The 27,500-nt window shown below is 40.4% G+C and overlaps 1 protein-coding gene across 1 annotated transcript in view; it reads right to left on the bottom strand.

The window, feature by feature from the left end:
- Window positions 1–27,500, bottom strand: part of LOC128704149 (barH-like 2 homeobox protein) — a 77,846-nt gene that overhangs the window by 375 nt on the left and 49,971 nt on the right. Inside the window, exons 3-4 of the mRNA XM_070091799.1 lie at window positions 5,358–5,559; window positions 1–2,144 (exon numbers count right to left, since the gene is read on the bottom strand). The exon at window positions 1–2,144 is cut by the window's left edge and continues 375 nt beyond it. Of these exons, the coding sequence (XP_069947900.1) occupies window positions 1,935–2,144; window positions 5,358–5,559 (412 nt within the window). The 3' untranslated portion in view covers window positions 1–1,934. The remainder of the gene's footprint in view (window positions 2,145–5,357; window positions 5,560–27,500) is intronic.

Raw genomic sequence — 27,500 nt, 5'->3', positions numbered from 1 at the left:
GGAACCTAATCCAACACTTTCAATACACAGGACAACCAGTGCTCTCCTTCAGCGCCTTCGAGTCACGGTGGCGATCACAACCTTCCTGCAATACTGACAGTGCTGTCCGAATTATCCAGGTCCATCTTGCTTTCTTCTTTCAAGTGAGAGACGTGGATTCACTTCTTTCACCAGACACTATGATTCTTTCTCAGCACTCAAAATAACCTTCTCTGCCTGTCACTTTTTAGAGGGACCAAATATTTACCATTTTTTTTTCCAAGTATGTTGATATATTTCTTAGAGTTTGTGTTCGTTTTATAATCGTATTTTAGGACTGGAAAAAAATATACAGTGGAACACCACGTGATGATAAATAAAAACAATATGATGGGCGAGTTGGTGGCGATAAGAATAACTAATTTATATTCGCCTGCATAACGAAATATGTACACCTGAATACTGACTGAATAACAGGGACAACCTCTCTCTCTCTCTGTCTCTCTCTCTCTCTCTCTCTCTCTCTCTCTCTCTCATACATAAATACACACAAATACACGAATGACCCAGTTAGTTTAATTATCTAATGAGTTTAAAAATCTCATTACCAAAGGCACTCAATGGTTTCTGATCCTATACAGTTCCGGCTGGTTTCAGATCCTGAAGTTCTGATGGGTTTCTGATCCTGAGGTTGTCGGTTGTTTTCAGATTCTGAAACTCTCAGTAACATCACAGGCTAAAATCCTCAGTGGTTTCAGATCCTGAACTTAGTGGTGGTTTCAGAATCATAAGATGTCAATAACTTAAGATCCTGCCGTTTTCAGTGGCTTCAGAAATTCAAGTTCTCATTGGCTTCAGATCCCGAAGTTCTCATTGTTTTCAAATCCCGAAGTTCTCAGTGATTTCAGATTTTCAAGTTCTCACCGGTTTCAAATCCTAAACCCGTTTGTGATTTCAGATCCTGAGGTTTCAAGTGGTTTCAAAATCCTTGAGATTTGTTTTTATTTCAGGTCCTCAGCTATTTTTTTTTTATTTTCAAAGCAAAAGAATTTTTTTCCTTGATAATGGTGTCTGAAATGCTTCGCCTAACAAGCATTTTTCTTACGAACGTGCCACTGTAACTGTCCACTTATATGATGACTGTATTAAAACTGTAGCCAAATTTCACACTCATTTAACTTTCATGTCTGTTTCAAAAAATATATATTTTCATTTTTGAGATTTGTGTCTTATTTTTCCCGTTCACTCAGGTCATGGGAAATTTGGTCTAGTTTGAGCAAGAGGATTCGGACAATGTTACCGACTGCCCACATTAATGGAGGAAAAACAGAGGTACGGAGAATGACTTTTCTCGGGATGGGGAACGTTTCGCTCTGTGGAGAGATTTGATAAAGCTCTACGTAGAGTAGAATGAGACCATGTGCAATCTTTATTGATTCCCAGGTGTCTCTTTCTAAATCATTTACATCACTTCTGCGCAAAGACTAAACCTGTCCCAATAAATACTTGCTCCTAAGTCTTGTCTTCAACGATCATGGGGTAGTCAGTGTATCCTTTGACAGTGTAGTGCCATGCAGATCTCTCTCTCTCTCTCTTGTTTTGTGTCATCTCAGTAGTCTGGCTACTGGGAAGTACTAGTCCAGGTAGTCCGGCTACTAGGAACTGCCTCTGTCAGCGGACGACTTACCTTAAGCCAAGTACACGGAGTTCTTATACTACTCGAAGTTACTTCGGCCACTAGCCAGTTCAGGCGATTCTGACTGCTGGACTACCTCGGTCACTGAGCAGTCCAGGTGGCTTACATACCGGAAGATGACACAAATACAGGACGGTCCCGTTAGGCCTGGTACTTCCCCCGGTATGACGGATATTGGTAGTCACATTAGTCACTGGCGCAAAGGAAGCCTTTGTAGCAGCTTTCACCACCGATGGAGGAGGATTCATTTAAGTTTCCATCACTGCTTAAAATAGTGGGCGAGGGCGGCCTGCGTGGGCGTGGGCGGGTAGAGGACCCTGGGCGTGACGAGGGTGGGCGGAGAGGTGGTGGTAGAGACACCCACGGAGGAGGTGAGTGTGGGCGTGGGCGTGCCGTCCATGGGTGAAGCTGCCGCAGCTGCCGCAGCCGCCGCCGCCGCAGCTGTACGATTTAACACCGCCAGCTGCGCCTGTGGAGACAACATGGGTTATTTAGCGCATATTGAATGCATTATTTATACACTATACATATACACAAATGTATACTTAATTAAACATTGATACATCTGTGAATTCATAAAATATTTCCTGAACACACTCCTCTGAAGATGTGAGAGTCAACACATGAAAGCGATCAGATATTTTCATTCGTTATGTGGCAGTGTAGCATATATGCAGCCATGAGATTGCATGTTAAATCCTTGCCACATAAAACAGCATATTAACATAATACGCCTAACATCACTGCCAACATTGATGTGAATCATTTTTTAAAAATTTGGACATTGAAAAAATACATTTGCAACTATATACTTTATAAAAATACATTTGCCATTCAGTATTTTTTCACAGATCACAAATTTTTTTTGACTGTATCAATTTACTCTTTATGCTAGGGGCAAAAATGTCATCGTATTATCTGCGTAAAAAAACATTAGAAAACAAGGTTTATTTGCCCATGATATATTAACTAGACGCCTCACTATTACATAAGAACATAAGAAAGGAGGAACACTGCAGGAGGCCTGTTGGCCCATACTAGGCAAGTCCTTTACAATTCATCCCACTAACAAAACATTTGCCCAACCCAATTTTCAATGCCACCCAAGAAATAAGCTCTGATGTGAAAGTCCCACTCAAATCCAACCCCTCCCACTCATGTACTTATCCAACCTAAATTTGAAACTACCCAAAGTCCCAGCCTCAATAACCCAACTAGGTAGACTGTTCCACTCATCTACTACCCTATTTCCAAACCAATACTTTCCTATGTCCTTTCTAAATCTAAACTTATCTAATTTAAATCCATTACTGCGGGTTCTCTCTTGGAGAGACATCATCAAGACCTTATTAATATCTCCTTTATTAATACCTATCTTCCACTTATACACTTCGATCAGGTCTCCCCTCATTCTTCGTCTAACAAGTGAATGTAACTTAAGAGTCTTCAATCTTTCTTCATAAGGAAGATTTCTAATGCTATGTATTATTTTAGTCATCCTACGCTGAATGTTTTCTAACGAATTTATGTCCATTCTGTAATATGGAGACCAGAACTGAGCTGCATAATCTAGGTGAGGCCTTACTAATGATGTATAAAGCTGCAGCATGACCTCTGGACTTCTGTTGCTTACACTTCTTGATATAAATCCCAGTAATCTATTTGCCTTATTACGTACGCTTAGGCATTGCTGTCTTGGTTTAAGGTTGCTGCTTACCATAACCCCCAAGTCCTTTTCGCAATCTGTATGGCTAAGTTCTACATCATTTAACTTATAAGTACTAGGGTTATGGGCACTCCCAAGCTTCAGAACCTTGCATTTATCTACATTGAACTGCATCTGCCACTTTTCTGACCAAGAATAGAGCTTGTTTAAATCCTCCTGAAGTTTCATAACATCTACGTTTGAATCAATTATCCTATCTTTGTGTCATCGGCGAATTTGCTCATATCACTAGTAATTCCCTCATCAAGATCATTGATATATATTACAAACAACAACGGGCCCAAGACTGATCCCTGTGGAACGCCACTTGTTACAGATCCCCACTCGGATTTAACCCCATTTATGGACACTCTCTGCTTCCTGTCAGTGAGCCATGACTCGATCCACGAGAGCACTTTTCCCCCAATGCCATGAGCTGCCACTTTCTTTAACAGTCTATGGTGCGGAACTCTATCAAAAGCCTTACTAAAATCTAAGTAAATAATATCAAATTCTTTATCGTGGTCAACAGCCTCAAAAGCTTTACTGAAGAAAGTTAATAAATTAGTTAGACAAGACCGGCCTCTTGTGAATCCATGCTGAGTATCATTAATCAAGCTATGCTTATCGAGATGGCTTCTTATAATCTCAGCTATAATTGACTCTAGTAATTTTCATACAATTGAGGTCAGGCTTATAGGGCGGTAATTTGACGGTAACGACTTGTCCCCTATTTTAAAAATAGGAATTACATTAGCCATCTTCCACATATCAGACACTACACCTGTTTGAAGAGATAAATTAAAAATATTAGTTAATGATTCACAGAGTTCCATTTTGCATTCCTTAAGAACCCTTGAAAAAACCTCATCAGGACCCGGCGACTTATTTTGCTTCAGTCTGTCTATCTGCTTCACAACCATTTCACTAGTGACTATGATGTTACATAATTTATCTTCTTCTAGCCCACAATAAAAATTAATTACTGGAATATTGTTAGTGTCTTCCTGTGTAAAAACTGAGAGAAAATAATTATTTAAAATCGAGCACATTTCATTCTCTTTGTCAGTAAGGTGCCCATAGTTATTTTTAAGGGGACCTATCTTATCTCTAACTTTTGTTCTATAGACCTGGAAAAAACTTTTTGGGTTAGTTTTAGAATCCCTAGCAACTTTAATTTCATAGTCCCTTTTAGCTTTTCTTATCCCCTTTTTAATGTCCCTCTTAATGTCAATATACTGATTTATAAGATGACCCTCACCTCTTTTGATACGCCTATAAATTCCTTTCTTATGCCCTAGTAGATATTTGAGCCTATTATTCATCCATTTTGGGTCATTTCTATTTGATCTAATTTCTTTATATGGGATAAACGTTCTTTGAGCAGCATGTATAGTGTTCAGAAAACTGTCATATTGATAGCTCTCTTCGTTACCCCAGTCAACAGATAATAAGTGTTCTCTAAGCCCATCGTAATCTGCTAAGCGAAAATCTGGGACTGTTACTGAGTTATCGCTACTATCGTACTTGGAGTTTACCTGGAGAGAGTTCCGGGGGTCAACGCCCCAGCGGCCCGGTCTGTTCTGCAGGAATTTGTTAAGTGTTCAACGAGGATGTAAACTATTCTGTATTTGTTTCAGTAAGAACAACAAGGATGTCACCAGAAGTGAATAGTCGAATCAAGGTGTTTTACGTGCAGTCTATGCAAATTGTGCGTGTTCGTGCATTCCGCGTACGGACATTCGTGTTCGTGCATTCCGACTCCTGCAATTTGTGGTTGTAGGGGTTGATTCACAGTTCTTGGCTTCGCATTTTAACTATTCGTCACAAGGTGCACTCTCTCCCTGCGAAATGAGCTTTATCATATCTCTTCTTGAAGCTATGTATGGATCCTGCCTCCACTGTGTGTGTGTGTGTGTGTGTGTGTGTGTGTGTGTGTGTGTGTGTGATATTTTCGTTGTAAATTCTCCCACTCACATGGCGGTAGTATAGATCCATGGAGGAGGAGAGGGCGGCCATGGAGGAGAGGGCGCCCACAGCGGAGAGATGGGCGGTAGGATGGGCGGGTGCAGGAATCCCAGGCGGCGTCGTGTAGGGCCAGTACCCGCCCATCAGCCGCCCATACCCGCCCTCAGCCAACAGCTCAAGTCCCACGGCTGTCTGCCTCTTCCACTTAGTCCTGTAAGAGACAGAGAGAGATAAATATTTACGTAAACAAGTGTCCCACTGACGCTAGGTCACCTTAAGTGTCCCACTGACGCTAGGTCACCTTAAGTGTCCCTCTGACTCTGGATCACTTTAAGAGGCGCGTGAGTTTCCCTGTTTCCAAATATCATATTCATTTTTCTTCTGTTATCTACCTTATCCATAATTACTATCTCATTTCCTTAATTCATGGTATAACTTAACAAATCTCTGATGACAGTGTGGTGTCTAACCTCTCTAGGTCAAGGCATTGGCTTAAGCCACTGGGAGAATTGGACCTGCCTCGCATAGGCCAGTATACCTGTTGCAGTGTTCCTTCTTTCTTATGTGTGTGTGTGTGTGTGTATGTGTGTGTGTATGTGTGTGTGTGTATCTTATTCACTGGAAACTGAGTGGTTGGTGTTTCATCTCTGTGAGAGGAAGCCAATCTTTCCAAGAGGTTCTCTTCCCACTAAGAACCCAGCATTTCTATCGGCATAAATAAAGGGTATATTTCCCCTTTCGTCAAAATTTACGTACTAGCCAAATTATGGGAATCAACTGCGGAGTGTAAAAAAAGAAGATAATTTGTAATTATGATTTATATAACATGAGAATAAATTTGCAACGGAAAATATTAAGTTCGTAACGATATTCTAAATTTATTAACTTATAAAATAACTGAATAAACGAGCGAGTCTTCTGCGTTACAATTAAATCAGATAAATAAACAGAGAGAATGCGTGAACAGATGAGCCGTTCTTGAAGAAGAAAGAGGGAGGGGATGGGGGGGGGGGTGCGTTGTGGCTGGTGACAGGCTTTTGATCCGAGGAATTGGTGTTGTCCTCACCTTCCTGGGATCAAACCTGAGTACCTTACATTTCCCAGGTGCTGTATGTTCTCTACGAGCACAATGCTTCCTCGTGAACTTAATAATAAGTAATAATAATAATAATAATAATAATAATAATAATAATAATAATAATAATAATAATAATAATAATAATAATAATATAGGAAAGCTTTCTGCACTAAGCTTTCCTTTTCCAAGCTTAAAACAGTAACGACTCACTTGTCCCTTAACATAAATAAAAATAATATATATCTTTAAATGCATAAGAGAAAATTTAGAAAGGACTTAATTTTAAATGAGTTCTTGTTAATTGACGAATTTTGCCTATTTGGCACACACACACACACACACACACACACACACACATCGGGGCCAGGAGCTCGGACTCGACCCTCGCAACCTCAACTAGGTGAGTACATTATATATATATATATATATATATATATATATATATATATATATATATATATATATATATATATATATATATATATATATATATATATATATATATATATATATATATATATATATATATATATATATTATTTTCTCTGAGGATGAGGGTCCCTATAACAGTTCTAGAGGTGGTACCTCCCTATATTTATATATATATATATATATATATATATATATATATATATATATATATATATATATATATATATATATATATGTATATATATATATATATATACAGAGACATAGAAATAAGAGGTTAAAAAGCTCTAAGACGTTCTGCAGCAGCTGGTGATAAAGGGAAGAGGAGAATGTGTCAGTGACGACAGATGTTTGGCAAATTGTGTAGCCTGGGGTAATGTGGGTGTCAGTGTGCACGATCTCCAGGGAGATATATGGCACTGTTTACGCTTAAGATACTACTGTAGTTTTTCTTACCAAATTTACACGGTAGAGATTTCTTTTAACTATCTTTACCATGTAATTTCTGTCTGTCTTTCTCTCTCTCTCTTCATGCTATATTGATAACCCCGCCCCTCCACGCCCACAGCTAACTCCGCCCCCTCCACGCCCACAGGTTACCCCGCCCCCTTCACACCTACACCGTCGCCCATATCCGCCCTCAGATCGTCTAGAAATGCAAGCAGTGTGTGGAACACAATGAGATTTACTGAATGGTCACACATTCAGCTCTCGGCCAGTAGAATCAGGACCGTCATTTCTCTGTGGAAGAACGAGGAAGAGAGAGGTGAAAGAGAGAGTTGGATGAAGAAGAGGGTGTGTAGAGATTAAGGGGAGGGGGTGAGGAGAGAGACATAGAAGAAGGAAGTAGAGACTAAATTAGAATAAAAGAAATACTAGTCAAAATTCTGAAATGTAAGTTTCAAAAGTTTCGGATCTGATGCTTCTGGATCTAGATGCTTTGAACTTTCAGATTTTCGACCCTGAAAATTTATAATCTGGAACGTTTGTTTTTGTATCGTGCAATGTGTTTCACGCGGCCAGATTATCCTGGATTGTTATGCCTCCCTACTAGAAATTTTCGTCTCCAAAATGTAGTCTAAATCGTCCAGATAAACAACACAAACAACGCAATTACCTTAAAATTAAAACTTTTTTAACGTTGTCGATCGCTCGTAAAAACCTTGAAGAATTACCCGCTCAGTAAATCATCAGGATGATCTTTGAACCACCACGAAAACCGCAAGAGATACTTAATAGATCACTACCAACTTATATACTTACCTTAATATCTGCCTAGAATTTTGACACCATCAAATTTGCATAATATTAGGGGGTTAAAGGTTGGTAGTGAATATAAATGTGTACTCAAGTTACGGGTTAGTTTGGTATATTAGTATAAGTGAGTGTTTAGTGATGAACGTGCGATGCGCAGAGTCTCTGGTTACATTGAGGTCGCCCGGAGTCGACTTCGACTACTGCTCGAAGTAATCAGCGTTGGTTCTTTTACCGGGAGGCAATACTGAGAAGAATTTCCGTGTTTCTTCTTCCACGTTTCGTTTGTTCGTTTATCTGTGCGTTTCGTTTCCTGGCTTCTCTGTGCTTCTCTTAGCGTTTCGTTTTCCATGTCTTCCTGTTATCGCCTTGACCTCACCTCCACCACACATTTTCTCCTTCCCATATTTTTGTACTTTCCCTCTTCAGGGCTATCCCTCCTTTCTCTTTGTGCCCTCTACTCTCTTCCTCTTTATCCACATGTCCTTCCCCTATCCATTCTTTCATCATTCATACTCCCCATGCATGGTACATTTCACCGCTATCTGTTCTCATTACTCTTATCTTCCTGCCTCACCTTTCTTACAGTATACCAACTCTTTCTTTACCAACTTCCATCCATTTCTCTTTCCATCCATCAACTCCATTCCATCCAGTCCTCTCTTCCATCCATTCCACTTCAATTGTTTGGCATCGACGCAACATAACACGGAATACCAGGCAATAACCACCACACAACACGGAATACCAGACAATAAGCACGACAAAACAAGGAATACCAGGCAATAACCACGACAAAACAGGAAATACCAGGCAATAACCACGACAAAACAGGGAATACCAGGCAATAACCACGACAAAACAAGGAATACCAGGCAATAACCAAGATAAAACAAGGAATACCAGGCAATAACCAAGATAAAACAAGGAATATCAGGCAATAACCACGACAAAACAAGGAATACCAGTCAATAACCACGACACGAACGACTGCGTGTCAATCTGACAGATTTTATCCTCTCGAACTTTCCGATGATGTCGTTACTAACCGACTGACAACCAACGATGAAGACGGGAAGAGAAGAAAAAAAAGTGTGATAAACTCACTGAAATTACATACTGGTGGTGTTCTCTTTGTCACCTATATCAAGGTCTTGCTGTAGTGCGTAATCTCTCTCTCTCTCTCTCTCTCTCTCTCTCTCTCTCTCTAGGTCTTGCTGTTTCTATATCTATGTCCTTTGGAATAAAAAAATGAGAGGTAAAGTTTTAATAATAATAATAATAATAATAATAATAATAATTATTATTATTATTATTATTAGTAGTAGTAGTAGTAGCAGCGTATACTACACAAGTATTTTAACATCGACGTAATAATAATAATAATAATAATAATAATAATAATAATAATAATAATAATAATAATAATAATAATAATAATTATTATTAATTCAAAAAGCTACTTCGGAATGCGTTGGACAATCACAAAATTCGCTAGTCTGTAGTCAAGCAAATGCACTGGCGCAGGAAAACCTCTTATTATGACACGTTTCGCTCTTTGTAGAGCTCTGGACAGAGCGAAACGTCGTAACCATACGAGCTTGCTTAACCACCCCTGTATACGCACACTGACTCAATCCACACGCGGTATATCCACACTCGTTGTATCCACACGCGTCTACGTCCAGCCACTACACGGTAGATTAAGGTAGACTCACAGTGAGTATACACCGCGAGATGTATGCATCTGAGTGCTGTGTATACACTGAGAGATATACACCTGCATGTGCGGTGTATATCTCCTGGTGTATATGCGCTCTTACCAACAGTATTCGGCCCCTGGGAGACGCAGTATCCGGAAACTGTGAGACGTAGTATCCAGCCACTGTGAGACGTAGTATCAGGTCACTGTGAGATGCAGTATCCGGTCACTGTGAGACGCAGTATCCGGTCACTGTGAGACACATTATCCGGTTACTGTCACTCGCAGTATTCGACCAATGGTAAATACAATCTCCAGTCACTGTTAGACGCAATTCCGCCCACCGTTAGATACAGTATCCGGCTACTATTAAACGCGGTATCCGACTACTGTTAAACACAGTATCTGGCCACTGTGAGACACAATATCCGGTCACTCTGAGACACAGTATCCAATCTAGTGCTGAACGGCCGGATATGAGACCCATTTCATCACTAAAAATACACATTCTCTTACCCATTACACGACCGGAAACCGGCTCTTAGCCAGGTTTCTTTCTCAAATATACAATAGTTAGTTTGAAATTTACCACCTCATCCAACACCTAACAAGGGGGAGAATAGATATTTTTCTTTATTATTATAGCCATGAGGAAGAGCTAACCCAATAGGGGTCATGCAGCACCTAAGGAAAACAGTGGGCTGGGGAGTATTATGGGTTTTCCTTGGGGAAATTGTCTTAGTTCCCCCATCATCCTTAAGGAAAGTACATAGGGTACATGGGGTAGGACAGATAGCAGAGGACTTGGAAAGTACATAACGAGGCTACCTGCTGTGGCTATCTTTTTCTGTCTAGATTAAAGACTATCGTGTGTTGTCTAGGTACATGAGTCAAAGTTAGAACATTTAAGGTATGCACATAGTGCTATATAGATTCGCATAAAGGATGGGTATATACAGACATTAGTCAACTACAGTGGAGGTATATACATACATAAACCTACCACAGCAGACGTATACTCAGACATAAGCCAACCAGGTCAGATGTATATATCATCCCATGTAACAACTGTGACAAAATCTACATAGGCGAGACTCGCAGAGACTTACAAACACAATATTCAGAGCATCAATGTGCCAGCAGAACAGACAATTTATTAACTGGTTGTACGAATTACAACCACTTAATAAAGTGCAATGACGGATTGCTAATTGCCTAGGAAAACGACTTCCAGAGAAGAACGAGTCACTGAACCGGCATTCATTAGTATCCCCTGCACGTTCACGAACAACAATTGTTTGAGCAGTACAGCTGAAGCTCTTGTCAGAAGACGTTTTTGATGTTTAGGGAATTAATGAAACTTGATGCGCATTATACAGGAGAGCCCCGCTTATACAGCAGGTTAAGTTCCGGGCTACTGCTGATCAGATTCTCCCACCTAAGTGGTTAGTTTATTGTGCACCCCAAATCCATCCTATGGGCGGTAGCGCAAGAGTATATCGATACACAAAGGGCCTAGGAACTAGGCCTCAAAAGGGTTAACAAATGTACATATGGATTTATATCTACATATCTACAGTTCACTTAATGTTACAAGCAAATTCAGGAAATTTGCTTTGTATATCTGGTATCTTATTTTCACTAAGGTATCTTGACACGTCACATAGATTATTATACTGTCTACCTCTATATTCCATAGCTGTTAAGTGAAACATAGGCTTTTTTCATTTTCAAATGCATGTAAGACCCTGATAACATATTTACACTTTCATATATTGAGTAAGAGATCTAGGCCTAAAAATATCATATACAGTACACACATTAGTTACCTTAAAATATATTCGTCCTTAGCTTATAGTGAGTGGTAAATATATTTATTGTAGGAGGCTACAAGAAATAAAGAATGGGTATAATTAAAAACCGCTGCATTAGCAAAATACTGTAAAGTGAAGCGCTGTAAAACGACGCGCTGTAAAGCAAAGCACTGTGTAGCTAAGCGCTGTAAAGCGAAAAGCTGTGAAGCAGGGCATGCCTGTACTTGCTTTTAACCTCACATCAACTCACTGTTATAGATCTATCCACCCTTCCTTACCAGGTTAATCTACTGATGACTTGATAACGTCTACCACATGGGCGATACCTCGTCACTAAATATACCATTTAACTTCACTTGTGTCTCTTACCACTGAGACTGTGTCTGAAAAAACTGTTCCATTTCTCGGAGTGAAAACACCTTATTAGTGAAAGTAAAAATGGAAGTATTAGTACATGAATTCGAGGGAAACAAACCTGAGGATTCCGCTAAATAATGTTATGCAGACAGTTATAAACAGTCGGTGATAATTTACCCAAACTGATAACATCAACAGTGTGCTTTTGTCTTATTCTGTTTGATAGATAGTGAGTACGATGGCTAACTATAATTGCTCTGTCATGTGCCATCACACAGGATGGGTTACATAGTGTTGAAATCTGTCACCCTGAGCTGGGAGACCGGAATTTTATTAAGGGTTTATTAGATGCAGAAGCTTCAAAATGTTACCTTCCATCAGAGCTGGAGAAACTATTACTCGGGAATTACCATCACTCAGGATGGATTAGCCTGTGGGTCTGGTAGGATGGATCATCCATCTTTACCCGACAAACAGGAAGACCCAGGGAGAGATTGTTAGACGTCTTCTTCCTACCTGCGATCAAGCGACGTGTTCCCACTAATTGTAGGACTATTGTGGTCTGGTAATGGTGTGGGAGTGTTAATGTGGTGTGCTAATGATAGTGGTGTCGCTGCAACGGTGTAAAAAAAAGCGCTTTCCTTGAACGTTGTTATTGATGGTGTGATGGAGACTGGTGCCTCTGACCTAACTGTGACTGGTGTCGTGAGTGCGTTTGCACTCGAAGCCTTAGATAAATAAGGCACATGTGTATCATTTGGGTATCTCTATCACTGGAACATTTGACCAACAAAATACTTCTTCCATCAGATCCAAGTGAAAAAATACTGGAGTTTTGTCAAAGTAATTTTGGGTAATCAATCCTTAGATTTGACAGGAGGTAATAATCAATTCTTCAGCCTTTAATAAAATGCGACTCGCAGCCTTATTTGCTGGCAGATTTCTAGTTAACTGCCTGATCAACCAAACTGTTGCTACCAGCAGTGATAGTAATATGGATTACCTATTCTTATTATTTGACAGTAATATCTCTAATAATAATAATAATAATAATAATAATGACTTAATAAGATTCTTACTGACAAGCAAGGAAAGCATCACAATATTTTTAACAAAAATTTAACGGACATTAACCTATTCCATTTTTTCCATTGTAGGTTATATTTTATATTGAAAACTAAGATTTTTTTTTCTCAGAGTAGGTCCTGATGCGAATGCTTTATTATTATTATTATTATTATTATTATTATTATTATTATTATTATTATTTCATGGGAAATCGTCAAACCCGTAACCGAGAACGGGTGGCAGTGAGATTTAATCCAGGGAAGAGGAGGGTATCTCTGATTCCTTGAAACATGATACCATCACCAACGTCAAGGCATCTTCCTTGACGGCTGGGCGTCCCAGGTCGACCAAATGCTCAGCCAGATATAGGCTGCCTTAAGTGAGCACTTCATCTTAGCCTTTACTCCCTCTCCCCCGAGAGTTAATTATAGGAATCTTCAGCTATTTCCATTATATGGTAAAGAGATAGTCGTGCTTGCCAGTAACGCTAATATATGCCCACGTTGCTGGTCGTCTCATGAGCATGTACGTTATCAAGTAAGTCTTACCAGCTTACTACTGACATTCAGTGTACACTTAACCTCTGGTTTTCTTGACGGTGTCTATTAGGATGACGTTGTATTTTCTTAACACTGGGGATGAGGACGAGCATGATTTTCCCGTAGCCCTTTGAGTCGTAGGAAAGAACGGAAATCCTGGGGTAAAAAAAAAAAAACCTCTTTATTCTTTTTTATTAGTAGACTGTACAGGAATATCGAGAGTCTATAGTTGATAAGGACACACGAATACCAACCGAAAACTATATTTACGCTAAATGAAATCTAAACCAACTCTTCAATTCCAGGTTGTGTCTTTTATCAAGTAAAAGCCCTTATATATATATATATATATATATATATATATATATATATATATATATATATATATATATATATATATATATATATATATATAATTGCTGAAGGAATTTTTGAAGTAGGTATGCTGGATATAGTTTGAGTGTAACACTGGTATTTATGCTAAACTAATTCACCGTACAAATGATGGGATGATGGAGGTCCTCGCACTAAACAAAACAGTAAAAGTGGGTCTTCGATTGGGATGTGTGAGGTCACTAATGTTGTCTGTTTGTTTTGGCTTGGGGGGCCCCCAAAATTAGTGTAATGTAATCAGAAGAATGAATTTTAAAAGTTATGAATCTGTCATAGTTGGAGTTGTCTCATTTTCTCTTGCCTGATGACACATTGTTTTGACGACAACCAAAAGGTGCAGAAATTTATTAATTTGGAGTTAGGAAGTGGGTTACAGAAGTAGGCTGAAAGTGAACACTGAGATATAGCCAGTTGTCGAGAGTAAGTGTAAGTCTGTGTAGGGAAAATCTGGAGATGAAATTGTAAGAAAAGAGAAGGGAGGAATAGAAAACTTTTAGAGAATTTTTAAGTGGATCTGTTGGTAGATAGAGTCTTTAGAAGAGTAGATAAATTTCAGAAAAGATGAAGTATTGAGACCTGATAGTTTAGTACCCAGGAATATGAGTGAAGAAGCAGAGATACTAGTGAACCACTAGCACACACACACACACACACACACACACACACACACACACACACACACACACACACACACACACACACACACACACACACACACACACACATGGCTAAGGCTGAGGGAATGATTACCTCAAAATCTTTCTGATCTTCATCTTTCATCTTTGTATTGGACTGATAAAGCCCCTGTGTGGCGAAACGTTTTCACAGTAAAGATACCTAAGTGTTGCACATGTGTCTAATTTATCAACACACACACACACATACACACACACACACACACACACACACACACACACACACACACACACACACACACACAATTGGAAGTTGAAGACTCATCTGAGTTAAAGGGATATTAGGAAGTATTTCTTCAGCCATAGAGTTGTCAGGAAGTGGAATAGTTTGGCAAGTGATGTAGTGGAGGCAGGAACCATGCATAGATTTAAGACGAGGTATGATAAAGCTCATGGAACAGGGAGAGAGAGGACCAAGTAGCGGTCAGTGAAGAGGCGGGACCAGGAGCTGAGCCCCGACCCCTGCAACCACAAATAGGTGTGTACAAATAGGTGGGTACACACTAAAGCTGTCGTGTATATAGACTACATTCAGATTATTATTATTATAATCAAGGGTAAGCGCTAAACCCGTAGGATTATACAGAACTACATTTAGAGAAGTAATAACACACCACTTTCATTACGGATTTGCAAAACATTTACGATAAATCTAAATCAAAAGACAAGGAACTACGATCATATTCTCCATACCTATAACTACAAGCAGGTAACTACAAATAGTTAATTATAACCAGGTAATTACACGCAGGATTACCCTACAGATGAGAGGGTGGTGTGGGCGCTGGGGTACATATAACGCAGCCAAAGTTGCAATCATTTGTTGATGGATAGAGACAAGAGTTGATATACAGAAGCATAATTATGGACTCCGAGTATTATGTTTGCAAACTTCTAGCTTTTCACGGTGCCTTCTGGACTTCCATGAAGGATGTGTATATATATATATATATATATATATATATATATGCAATAAGATCACAGTAAACAGGTGATTTCAGAATATGCAAAACAACCACTGTGAAAGAATAGAGAAATTCCAAGCGCTTTCGTGACTACTCAACTTACTCATTGTTCCTTGATAATGTGAGAAGTCACGAAAGCGCTTGGAATTTCTCTATTCTTTCACAGTGGTTGTTTTGCATATTCTGAATTCACCTGTTTACTGTGATCTTATTGCATATATATATATATATATATATATATATATATATATATATATATATATATATATATATATATATATATATATATATATATATATATAAGACAGTACAACCCATAAAACAAGACGAAAGTGCTATAACAACATCAGGGTGAAAAGACAAATGTCTAAAACCTTTCCATTGTTTGATAACCGATTCGCAAAACAAAATAAAATAGACACCATACCACGGGTGGGGTTAGAATCCGCGGTCAGAGAGCCATAAAACTCCAGACCGCCGCGTTAGCCACTGTGACTCTGATCGCGGGTTCTAACCCCACCCGTGGTATGGTTTGTTTGCAGTCGTATCATTACGATTGCGTGAGTCAAATAAACCAGATAATTTTGACCTCTACTAGAGAAAAATAAAACATTAATTTCTCGAATCCCACTGATGACAACCCATATACCAGCACAAAAAAATTACTCCAAGTCGAAAATTTTACACGACGTTTTGGTCAGTCCTGAACTAATATCAAAGCATCTCCGAGCCTGGAAATGCCGAGAAAATCAAAAGGGCGGGCCAAGACGTCTCGTAAATTAACCTTCCCGAGGCTTGTGAGTTTTTGGGAAGCGATACAACCTCTCTTGTGACTTTCAGTCATCGGGTTCATGTTGGCAATTTGAAATTCAAAGAAATTAAGCGTTTTGATATTATATATAGTTTATATAGACATCGAGGATGTGGTTACTGAAGTTCTAATTTGTCCACCAAAGTCACAATAAGTGAAATACAACAGGAAGTTAAGTATTTCCCTAATATTTATTAATACATCAACCGTATACAATACCGACATGATGAAACATAGAAACACATGTGCAACACTTGGGTATAAAGAATTAGACACATGTGAAACATCCAGGCATCTTTATTTTAGACTTTTCGCCTTCCAGGGAATTTATCAGTGCAGTCACAGGATGGCGAAGAGTCTACGAAAAAAGATACCCAGATGTTGCACGTGCGTCTAATTCTCCACGTTGTCGGTATTGCATACCATACACGTGCAACACCCGGGTATCTTTATTATCAAGACGTTCCGTCAGTGGAAGACAGTGGAAGAAGAAATCATTAGTCTTTCAGTCTTAATAGAAGGTGATCAGACCCTCAGCCTTCATGAAATCCCAAGGACATAACAAGAGGGTAACCAAACTGACAAGTACAAAACACACGGCTTGACAGTCAAATACAGCCGGCAAGTACGGTAGAGAGAGTTTACACGGCGAAACTTTATTCTGGTAGCATTTCTTCTAGAACTTTATCATAAAAATAATAAAAAATTGAAACAATTGTTCGACATTTTGGAATCTTTATTGAGGAAATTTTTCGCCAGTTAGTGGTTCCTTTCCTCAGTGAAGACTAGGCTAGGTAAGGTTAGGTTAGGTTAGGTTAACTTGGGTTAAGTTAGGCTAGGCTAGGTTAGGTTAGGTTAGGTAAAGTTAGGTAAGGTTAGGTAAAGTTAGGTAAGGTAAGGTTAGATTAGGTTAGGTAAGATTTGTCAGAAAACAGGACAAGTGTTTTCTGACGCGGGTCTTATTCATATAATGACCCACAGGTGGAGCTTTTGGCCATCTGACCAAGACCTTCCACTGGCTTATCCCTCCGTTCCTCTAAAAATTTTCTCACTGAAGATTCCCAGATGTTCAACAAGCGTATCATTCTTCAACTTGTTTTTTTCTAAGCCAATTACATCACAGAAAAATAACAAGCAACAAGCGATAAGGGTTTTTAATTTTCAAAGAGGTTGATTGGTAAGCCAGTGGAAGACCTCAGTCAGACGACCCTCTGTGAGATGACCCCTCAGTCAGACGACCCTCTGTGAGATGACCCCCTCAGTCAGACGACCCTCTGTGAGATGACCCCCTCAGTCAGACGACCCTCTGTGAGATGACCCCCTCAGTCAGATGATCCTCTGTTAGATGACCCCCTCTGTCAGATGATCCTTTGTGAGATGACCCCCTCAGTCAGATGATCCTTTGTGAGATGACCCCCTCAGTCAGATGATCCTTTGTGAGATGACCCTCTCAATCAGATGATCCTCTGTGAGATGACCCCTTCAGTCAGATGATCCTCTGTGAGATGACCCCTTCAGTCAGATGATCCTTTGTGAGATGACCCCTCAGTCAGATGATCCTTTGTGAGATGACCCCTCAGTCAGATGATCCTTTGTGAGATGACCCTCTCAGTCAGATGATCCTCTGTGAGATGACCCCCTCAGTCAGACGACCCTCTGTGAGATGACCCCCTCAGTCAGATGATCTTCTGTGAGATGACCCCCTCTGTCAGATGATCCTTTGTGAGATGACCCTCTCAGTCAGATGATCCTTTGTGAGATGACCCCCTCAGTCAGATGATCCTTTGTGAGATGACCCTCTCAGTCAGATGATCCTCTGTGAGATGACCCCCTCAGTCAGACGACCCTCTGTGAGATGACCCCCTTAGTCAGATGATCCTTTGTGAGATGACCCTCCCAGTCAGATGATCCTCTGTGAGATGACCCTCTTTGTCAGATGACCCTCTGTGAGATAACCCTCTCAGTCAGATGACCCTCTGTGAGATGACCCCCTCAGTCAGATGATCCTTTGTGAGATGACCCCCTCAGTCAGATGACCCTCTGTGAGATGACCCCCTCAGTCAGATGACCCTCTGTGAGATGACTCCCTCAGTCAGATGATCCTTTGTGAGATTACCCCCTCAGTCAGATGATCCTTTGTGAGATGACCCCCTCAGTCAGATGATTCTTCGTGAGATGACCCTCTCAGTCAGATGACCCTCTGTGAGATGACCCTCTCAGTCAGATGATCCTCTGTGAGATGGCCCTCTCAGTCAGATGATCCTCTGTGAGATGACCCCTCAGTCAGACAGCCCTCTGTGAGATGACCCCCTCAGTCAGATGACCCTCTGTGAGATGACCTTCTCAGTCAGATGACCCTCTGTGAGATGGGCCCCTCAGTCAGATGATCCTTTGTGAGATGACCTCCTCAGTCAGATGACCCTCTGTGAGATGGCCCCCTCAGTCAGATGATTCTTCGTGAGCTGACCCCTCAGTCAGACGACCCTCTGTGAGATGACCCCCTCAGTCAGATGACCCTCTGTGAGATGACCCCCTCAGTCAGATGATCCTCTGTGAGATGACCCCCTCAGTCAGATGACCCTCTGTGAGATGACCCTCTCAGTCAGATGATCCTTTGTGAGATGACCCCCTCAGTCAGATGACCCTCTGTGAGATGACCCTCTCAGTCAGATGATCCTCTGTGAGATGACCCCCTCAATCAGATGATCCTCTGTGAGATGACCCCCTCAGTCAGATGATCCTCTGTGAGATGACCCCCTCAGTCAGATGACCCTCTGCCCTCTGTGAGATGACCCCCTCAGTCAGATGATCCTCTGTGAGATGACCCCCTCAGTCAGATGACCTTCATTGAGATGACCCCCTCAGTCAGATGACCCTCTGTGAGATGACCCTCTGTGAGATGACCCTCTGTGAGATGACCCTCTGTGAGATGACCCTCTGTGAGATGACCCTCTGTGAGATGACCCCCTCAGTCAGATGACCTTCTTTGAGATGACCCCCTCAGTCAGATGACCCTCTGTGAGATGACCCCCCTCAGTCAGATGACCCTCTGTGATGACCCTCTGTGAGATGACTCCCTCAGTCAGATGACCTTCTTTGAGATGGCCCCCTCAGTCAGATGACCCTCTGAGAGATGACCCCCTCAGTCAGATGACCCTCTGTGAGATGACTCCCTCAGTCAGATGACCCTCTGTGAGATGACCCTCTCAGTCAGATGACCCTCTGTGAGATGACCCCCTCAGTCAGATGACCCTCTGTGAGATGACCCCCTCAGTCAGATGACCCTCTGTGAGATGACCCCCTCAGTCAGATGACCCTCTGTGAGATGACTCCCTCAGTCAGATGACCCTCTGTGAGATGACCCCCTCAGTCAGATGACCCTCTGTGAGATGATCCCCTTAGTCACATGACCCTCTGTCCTCTGTGAGATGACCCCCTCAGTCAGATGACCCTCAGTGAGATGACCCCCTCAGTCAGATGTCCGAGGATCTTTCCCTATTTGAAGACGGGTCTTCGTATGTTTAAGACCAGCGTCAGGAAGCACAGTTGTTTCCTGACGAATCTTACCTAAACCAACCTAACCTAACCTAACCTAATCTAAACTAACCTAACCTAACTTAACCTAACCTTTATAACACTGAACTAAACACTGCAATAGCAACGAATTTCTATGCAAACTGTGACTCTTTACTGCAAAATGCACGCATCACGTGGTGCCTTTGTCTTGCTAACAAAGAAAATAAAAAAAATAATATAAATAAGCCTAACGAAAATAGTTTATTACCTCACGTTTATATACACGAAGAGTTTAGGTAATGTTAGACAAAACTCTATCTTTTTTGGACAATAATAGCATTGGCTCATTTGAGAGCGCCTGTATCAGCCAGACACGAAGATTATAACCGAAATTGATTCATAAACCGAATTATGGAAGGTAAAAATATTGCAGGAATGGAGGTGAGTAATGGTGCCTTCAATGTTTTCTCAGACCCCATAAGTTGATGGTGGTTTTGACACGTTTAATGGTCAATAATGGCCGATAATGGGACGATCAATAATTCATGGGTGGTGTTTGTGTGTGTGTGTGTGTGTGTGTGTGTGTGTGTGTGTGTGTGTGTGTGTGTGTGTGTGTGTGTAAATGAATAACAGTAGAAAGTTTAAATTCTCTACCTAAATTTGGATTGGTATCGGGTGATGGGTGCATTGAAATCTCTGCGATTTTTTCTCAACATACATGCTAATGAATGATGTTTGCGTGTGTGTGTGTGTGTGTGTGTGTGTGTGTGTGTGTGTGTGTGTGTGTGTGTGTGTGTGTATGTGTGTGTGTGCATGTGTATGTGTGTGTGTGTGTGTGTGTGTGTATGTGTGTGTGTGTGTGTGTGTGTGTGTGTGTGTCTAGGAGGAGGAAGGACGAGAGTCATGCGACCTAAGATTAAGAAGAAGCAGGAACAGGAGAAGAGAGTGAAGAAAAGATAGAGCAGGAATAGATGAAGAAATGGAAGTAAAAGTGAAGAAGATAAAGAGGAGGAGGAGGAGGAGGAGGAAGAGGTGAAGAAGGAGGAAGAGAAGGAGGACGGGAGGGAGGGAGTAAGCTCAGGAGCAGGAAGAGGTCAGCTAGTAGAATTTGGCCATTCGGTAGTTACCAGATTAACCCGTGGGTCGTAATGCTGCTAATCACCCTGTAATAACCTCCCTAAATCACGCCTAATTACCCCCTACCGGACAAGTGACGGCTGAAATTAATTGCTGATATCGGCTTATTGCTCAGCTATTACCGAAGACATATTAAGAGGTTCGACGAGGCAAGGAGTCTGGAGCCGGGGGCGAGGGATAAAAGAGAGAGGTAGCGAAGAAGAAAGAGGAGAGGAAGAGGTGGAAAGGTAGAGAGGGAATGGAAGAGGGAGGGGAGAGAAATATGGAAAGGTTACAGTCTCACTGTAACCTTCACGGGTCGAGTGGTTAGAGCATCATATTCTTAGCAAACTCTGAACCACTGGTTTGAATCTCTCTCATTCCGTGAAACTGTTTACAAGTGAAGCTTTGTCGTGGCTTAGAAAGACGATAATGAACAAGTGAGCATGTAAGACATAAGTAACAGTCCCGCTAACAAATGTCCAGAAAGAAATAAGTAACAGTCTCACTTAGAAACGCTGAGGTAAGACATGAGTGAAAGATTAGTTGACAGATGTTTACGTAAGACATAAGTAACAGTCCCGCTAACAAATATTTTGGTAAAAGATAAGAAATGTTTATGTAGGACATGAATGAAACTCTAGCTAACAGATGTTTAGGTAGCAATCTCCGTAATGTGTGTTTATGTAAAAACACGAAGAGTATAAAAACTGGAAAAAAAAACACGAAAAGAAATTAGTCTAAGAGAAAAATAAAAAAAAAATCTATTATTTCAGGTTAGCGACATTGTTCGCATCTAACCTGCTATGCAATTGCGATCGCAATACAGCGAATGATACAAGAACAACAATAATGGGTTTACGAGATTCTTCTTGCTTCAAGAGTACTATTTTTTCAGAAGCTTTCTGTATAAAAACATATCGTGGAGATTGCGTGCAGATATAATTAAGGGCTACCCATCTATATTTCTCTTCTCTGTGCCTTCTCTAACCTCCTCTTCTTTCTCTTTCTTATACGACACAGTTCCTTCTTTTATTCCTATCGTGGCAACATCTCAGCCATATCTTGTTTTTCTCTCCTACTACTGATAATCTCTCTCTCTCTCTATTATAATTTTTATCACTTATACAGTCTCTCTCTCTTGCCTCTTCTCCTCCTCCCTCTTTCTCCTCATTCCCCTACCCCGACTCTCCTGTTCCTTCGCACATCGTGAGGAGGAGCCAGGAAAACCCACACACACTATTACGGGAACGAGCTGATGCTTATCATTTGATGGTATCGCGTCTAAAACAAGGTATCAGGTTGAGGTGTGCCAGAATAATGACCTGGGTGATAATACCATGGCATCGACCAAGGCGATACAGCGCTACATACCGCCAGTTTTGCTGGCTGGCTCTCTGTCTCTCTCTCTCTCTCTTTATCCCTCTTCTTATATATATATATATATATATATATATATATATATATATATATATATATATATATATATATATATATATATGCAATAAGATCACAGTAAACAGGTGATTTCAGAATATGCAAAACAACCACTGTGAAATAATAGAGAAATTCCAAGCGCTTTCGTGACTACTCACATTATCAAGGAACAATTGTTCCTTGATAATGTGAGTAGTCACGAAAGCTCTTGGAATTTCTCTATTGTTTCACAGTGGTTGTTTTGCATATATATATATATACATTTATTTATTTATTTGCGCAGATAATAACAGCTACGAAAATAACTTGCTTAAATATTAACCAATGTAGGAGCAGGTAAACGCCTAATTGAACACAAAAGAGCTGCTGTTCAAGTTGCGGGAGATTATAGGGCCACTGACAGCCTACGCCGTATCGAGCACTAAAGAGACACCCTGGAAAAAAGTGAACACAATGGATAGGGCAAGTGTGTGTGTGTGTGTGTGTGTGTGTGTGTGTGTGTGTGTGTGTGTGTGTGTGTGTGTGTGTGTGTGTGTGTGTGTAATTGAAGGGTTGCTACTGAGTATCCACCCATGATTTGCTTTCCACTTCTTGAAATATGGACATTTCACATTGGAGTGAGCTTCCGTTGTTTATTGATGCCCCTGTTCATATTTATTATTATTATTATTATTATTATTATTATTATTATTAAATGACAGTCACTTTAAGTGAGAGTTATTTTATATTTGGTCACTTTTAGAGACAATAAAGGCAGACTTGAAGACCCTAACTGGAGTAGCAGGTTGAAAACCTGTCAGTCATCACCAGGGTCTTAGTTCCACTCCAAGACCCTCCATAAGTGCTTAAGACCCACCTTAACAGATTTTGATATATATATATATATATATATATATATATATATATATATATATATATATATATATATATATATATATAAGTAATACATACACATACATAGACAACAGAGGAACTTTTAATAGACTTGAGGTGCGAGTTTCCACGTCAGGATATACACCTGCCACTTTAATGTGTATGAATGTGTATAGCGGGGATGACGGGGTGTATGACCATCCATTGCGTTATACTCACACCGACAATTTCGCATGTCAGGCAGCGCCGTGTTTACATAAATCACTTTTACAGACAAAAAATAATGATAATAAATGTAAGAATAATTGAAGTGCAGTAAATTGGAGGGAGAAGATTAGATAGTCACACCTTGGTAGCGTTGTACGACCCGTCGTACGACGTAAATGGGTGCTTTGGAACGTCGTACGACGACGGCCTTCATAGAGTGTGGTTTTCGAAGTATTAAGATGTGAGCATGTCTCCTGCACTGCCAGACGTGTCTCTTGTTTTTTTTTATTTAGCCCTGTGTATATTTATATTAATGTAACATACATACAGTGAGAGGTGTACATCTCATTGTGTATACACACTAAGATCTCCCTCTCTCTCTCTATCTCTCTCTCTATCTCTCTCTGTCTCTCTCTGTGTCTATCTCTGCCTCTGTCTGTCTCTCTGTATATATAGAGATACCCAGTGATCATACTCTCACTGTTTATACACTAGGATATTTGTATATTTGAGTGTGTATATATGGAGATATACACACCTCTCAGTGTAAATTCACTGAGATATACACACCTCTCAGTATTTATACACTGAAAGATTTATACACAGGATATACACTGTGAGATACAAACCTTCCATTCGATATACAATGCACAGAGATACACTTCTCTAGATGTATTTACACTGATAGATACATATCTCTCAGTGTATATGCACTAATGGATAATCACCTCCTAGTGTATATACACTAAGGGATATATACGTCTCAGTGTACATGCACTAAGACATACACACCTTACAGTCTATATACACAAAGATACACACCTCTCAGTGTATATAAACAGATATACACTCCTCTCAGTGTATATACACAAAGATACACACATCTCAGTGTATATAAACAGAGATACACACCTCTCAATGTATATACACTAAGTTACACACCTCTCAGTATATATAAACAGAGATGCACACTTCTCAGTGCATATACACAAAGATACACACCTCTCAGTGTATATATACAGATACACACCTCTCAGTGTATATACACAAAGATACACACCTCTCAGTGTATATAAACAGAGATGTACATCTCTCAGTGTATATACACAAAGATACACACCTCTCAGTGTATATATACAGATACACACCTCTCATTTTATATACACAAAGATACACACCTCTCAGTGTATATAAACAGAGATGCACATCTCTCAGTGTATATACACAAAGATACACACCTCTCAGTGTATATAAACAGAGATGCACATCTCTCAGTGTATATAAATTAATTGTTTTAATGATGACACAATCCGCCGAACCATCCAAGTAGTTTGTGGAATACAATAAATGATTTAATACAAGAGTTATATTATTATAACCCATAACCCAGAACCAGTACCATTTATTTTATCTCTCGGGCAAATTATACGCGTTTTATAACCTGTTACATTTCTCGGAGTAAATTAGAGCTGGATAAAGGATGTGATTATCCCAGTTCCGTACTTGGCCCAGGCTCCTGCGCTCCTCTGTTTCTCGCAAGCGGGGACAGCCACTTACTCGCTAACTACCGTTTGATGAGTCAGGAGGTTCTTACTCGCTAACCACACTTTGATAAGTGGGGGAGTCTTTACACGCTAGCCTTAACGATAAGTGTGTACTTAATACGTTAAGTATCTTGTGATAAGCGAGGGTTGTTAAACGTTATGTGCCTTACGATAAGCGAAGGTACTTACTTGCTAACTACCTTACGATAAGCGAGGGTGGTACTTACACGCTAACTACCGTGCGATAAGCGAGGGTGGTATTTACACGCTAACTACCGTACGATAAGCGAGTGGGTACTTGCCGACTAGCTACAAGGTACTGTTTAAAAATCATATCAGCGCGAAAATAGCACTCTTGAATTTACAAGGCAAAAGGCGTTATCCTACCTCAACTTACTGCCCAACTCTGAGGGATACTACCACCCCGACCCCAGGATACCAACCACAATAAACGATTAACTCCCGGGTACCAGTATACAATTTGGTAGAAGCAGCAGGTGTATGCAGACTTGCTCCTGCGACTTGTATCGCCAAAGAATCGAATCTTGGTGCCTCCGGATGTTGACCGAGAGCCCTATCTTTGAATACTTAATATTGATTTGTTTTTTGACGCGCTGAACTCGCCTGGGTTACTCACAGCAGGGACTGGTTAAGGCTCAATCCTCCGTCCACTGACCGTTATCAGAGAGAGAGAGTATACAGATACACACACGCACACACAGAAACCGTAAGGACCTAAACGGCAAGAACTGTAATGGTTGGCAAAATCGCACACTACAGGAAGAGACAAAAGTGCGTCATTTGAGTGCGGTTTAGTGTCCCATTAAGGCAGAATGAACATAAATTGATGGGGTGACCAACACCAGCCTCAGGGCACTCAGAAAAAACCCTCCACTCAGATTGGACGCAAAGATTGGCAAAGTCCATAACAAATTTAAAGGTAATTACCTTTAAGTGTGTGTGTGTGTATGTACGTGTATGTATATGTTAGTGTATACGTAAAAATGCCACAGTAAAATTAGGAAATAAAACCTGAGAGCCTTTATGAATCACGAAATCGTAATAACAAGATTAAAAGCCATGGAACAGGTGAGGTTTTAATCCTATGGTGGAGTGTGTCATAAAACTGCATCTTACTATAGCCAGCTGGCCCAGTGGCTTACTGTAGCCAGCTGGCCCAGTGGCTTACTGTAGCCAGCTGGCCCACTGGCTTACTGTAGCCAGCTGGTCCAGTGGCTTACGCACTGACCTGGAGTTTTACGACTCACATGCCCGGGGTTCAAACTCTACCCGTACCCTGGTTTTTCTGAGCGTTTCCATGTGCCTACACGCATATAATTCACACAACTGCTGGACGCTCAAGCTCCTATCGCTTAAAACCCACTTTACCCTCTTTCCTTTTCCTCGAGTCCTTCCTTAGACGGCAATTTCTTTTTTCCCTTCCATCGCAGATTAATGCCCTCTTTATCGTCCCACGTTGCTCCATCCTCTCTAAATGTCCACATCATACTACGTACTTTGCTCTCTCAATACCTTTATAACTACACACAGTTTTCTAGTTCCACTTCTTTGAACTCTCTGCACAATATTCACACCACACAGACCTCTCAAACATGACCTCTTTACTGACTTCAGTCTCCTCCTCGCTGCAACGTTTAAAACTCATGACTCACACTTACGTAAGCACTATTCGTTCAAGAAATCTCTCATTCATCTGTCTGTACTATTATTATTTCTCACATGCAGCACCAGCTTCGTGTAAGTCATACACTACAAGGAGTGATGGAGGCTCGATCCTCTGTCCTCTGGAAGATGGAAAGAAATGTTTAATGAAAGTGTGATATTTGTCTACTTGAGTGATTTTATATATATATATATATATATATATATATATATATATATATATATATATATATATATATATATATATATATATATATATATATATATATATATATGGTTTCAAGTTGGAAAAGTTCAGATTCAGGAAGGATATAGGAAAGCACTGGTTTGGTAATAGAGTTATGGATGAGTGGAACAAACTCCCGAGTACCGTCATAGAAGCTAAGACTTTGTGCAGTTTTAAAAATAGGTTGGATAAATACATGAGTGGGTGTGGGTGGGTGTGAGCTGGACCTGACTAGCTTGGGCTACCAGGCCTGGTGCCGTGCTCCTTCCTTAAGTGGAAGTGACCTGACTAGGTGGTCATTGTTCAAGGCCGAAGGGTGGCATGGACCTGCTTCGCATGGGTCAGTAGGCCTGTTGCAGTGTATGTATATATATACATATATATATATACATATATATATATATATATATATATATATATAAATATATATATATATATATGA

This window comes from Cherax quadricarinatus, chromosome 37 (assembly GCF_038502225.1).
Source record: "Cherax quadricarinatus isolate ZL_2023a chromosome 37, ASM3850222v1, whole genome shotgun sequence".
In the NCBI taxonomy this organism is placed as follows: Eukaryota; Metazoa; Arthropoda; class Malacostraca; order Decapoda; family Parastacidae; genus Cherax; species Cherax quadricarinatus.
The sequence above is the reverse complement of the archived record's forward strand: the minus strand, read 5'-3'. Positions and strand labels throughout refer to the sequence as shown.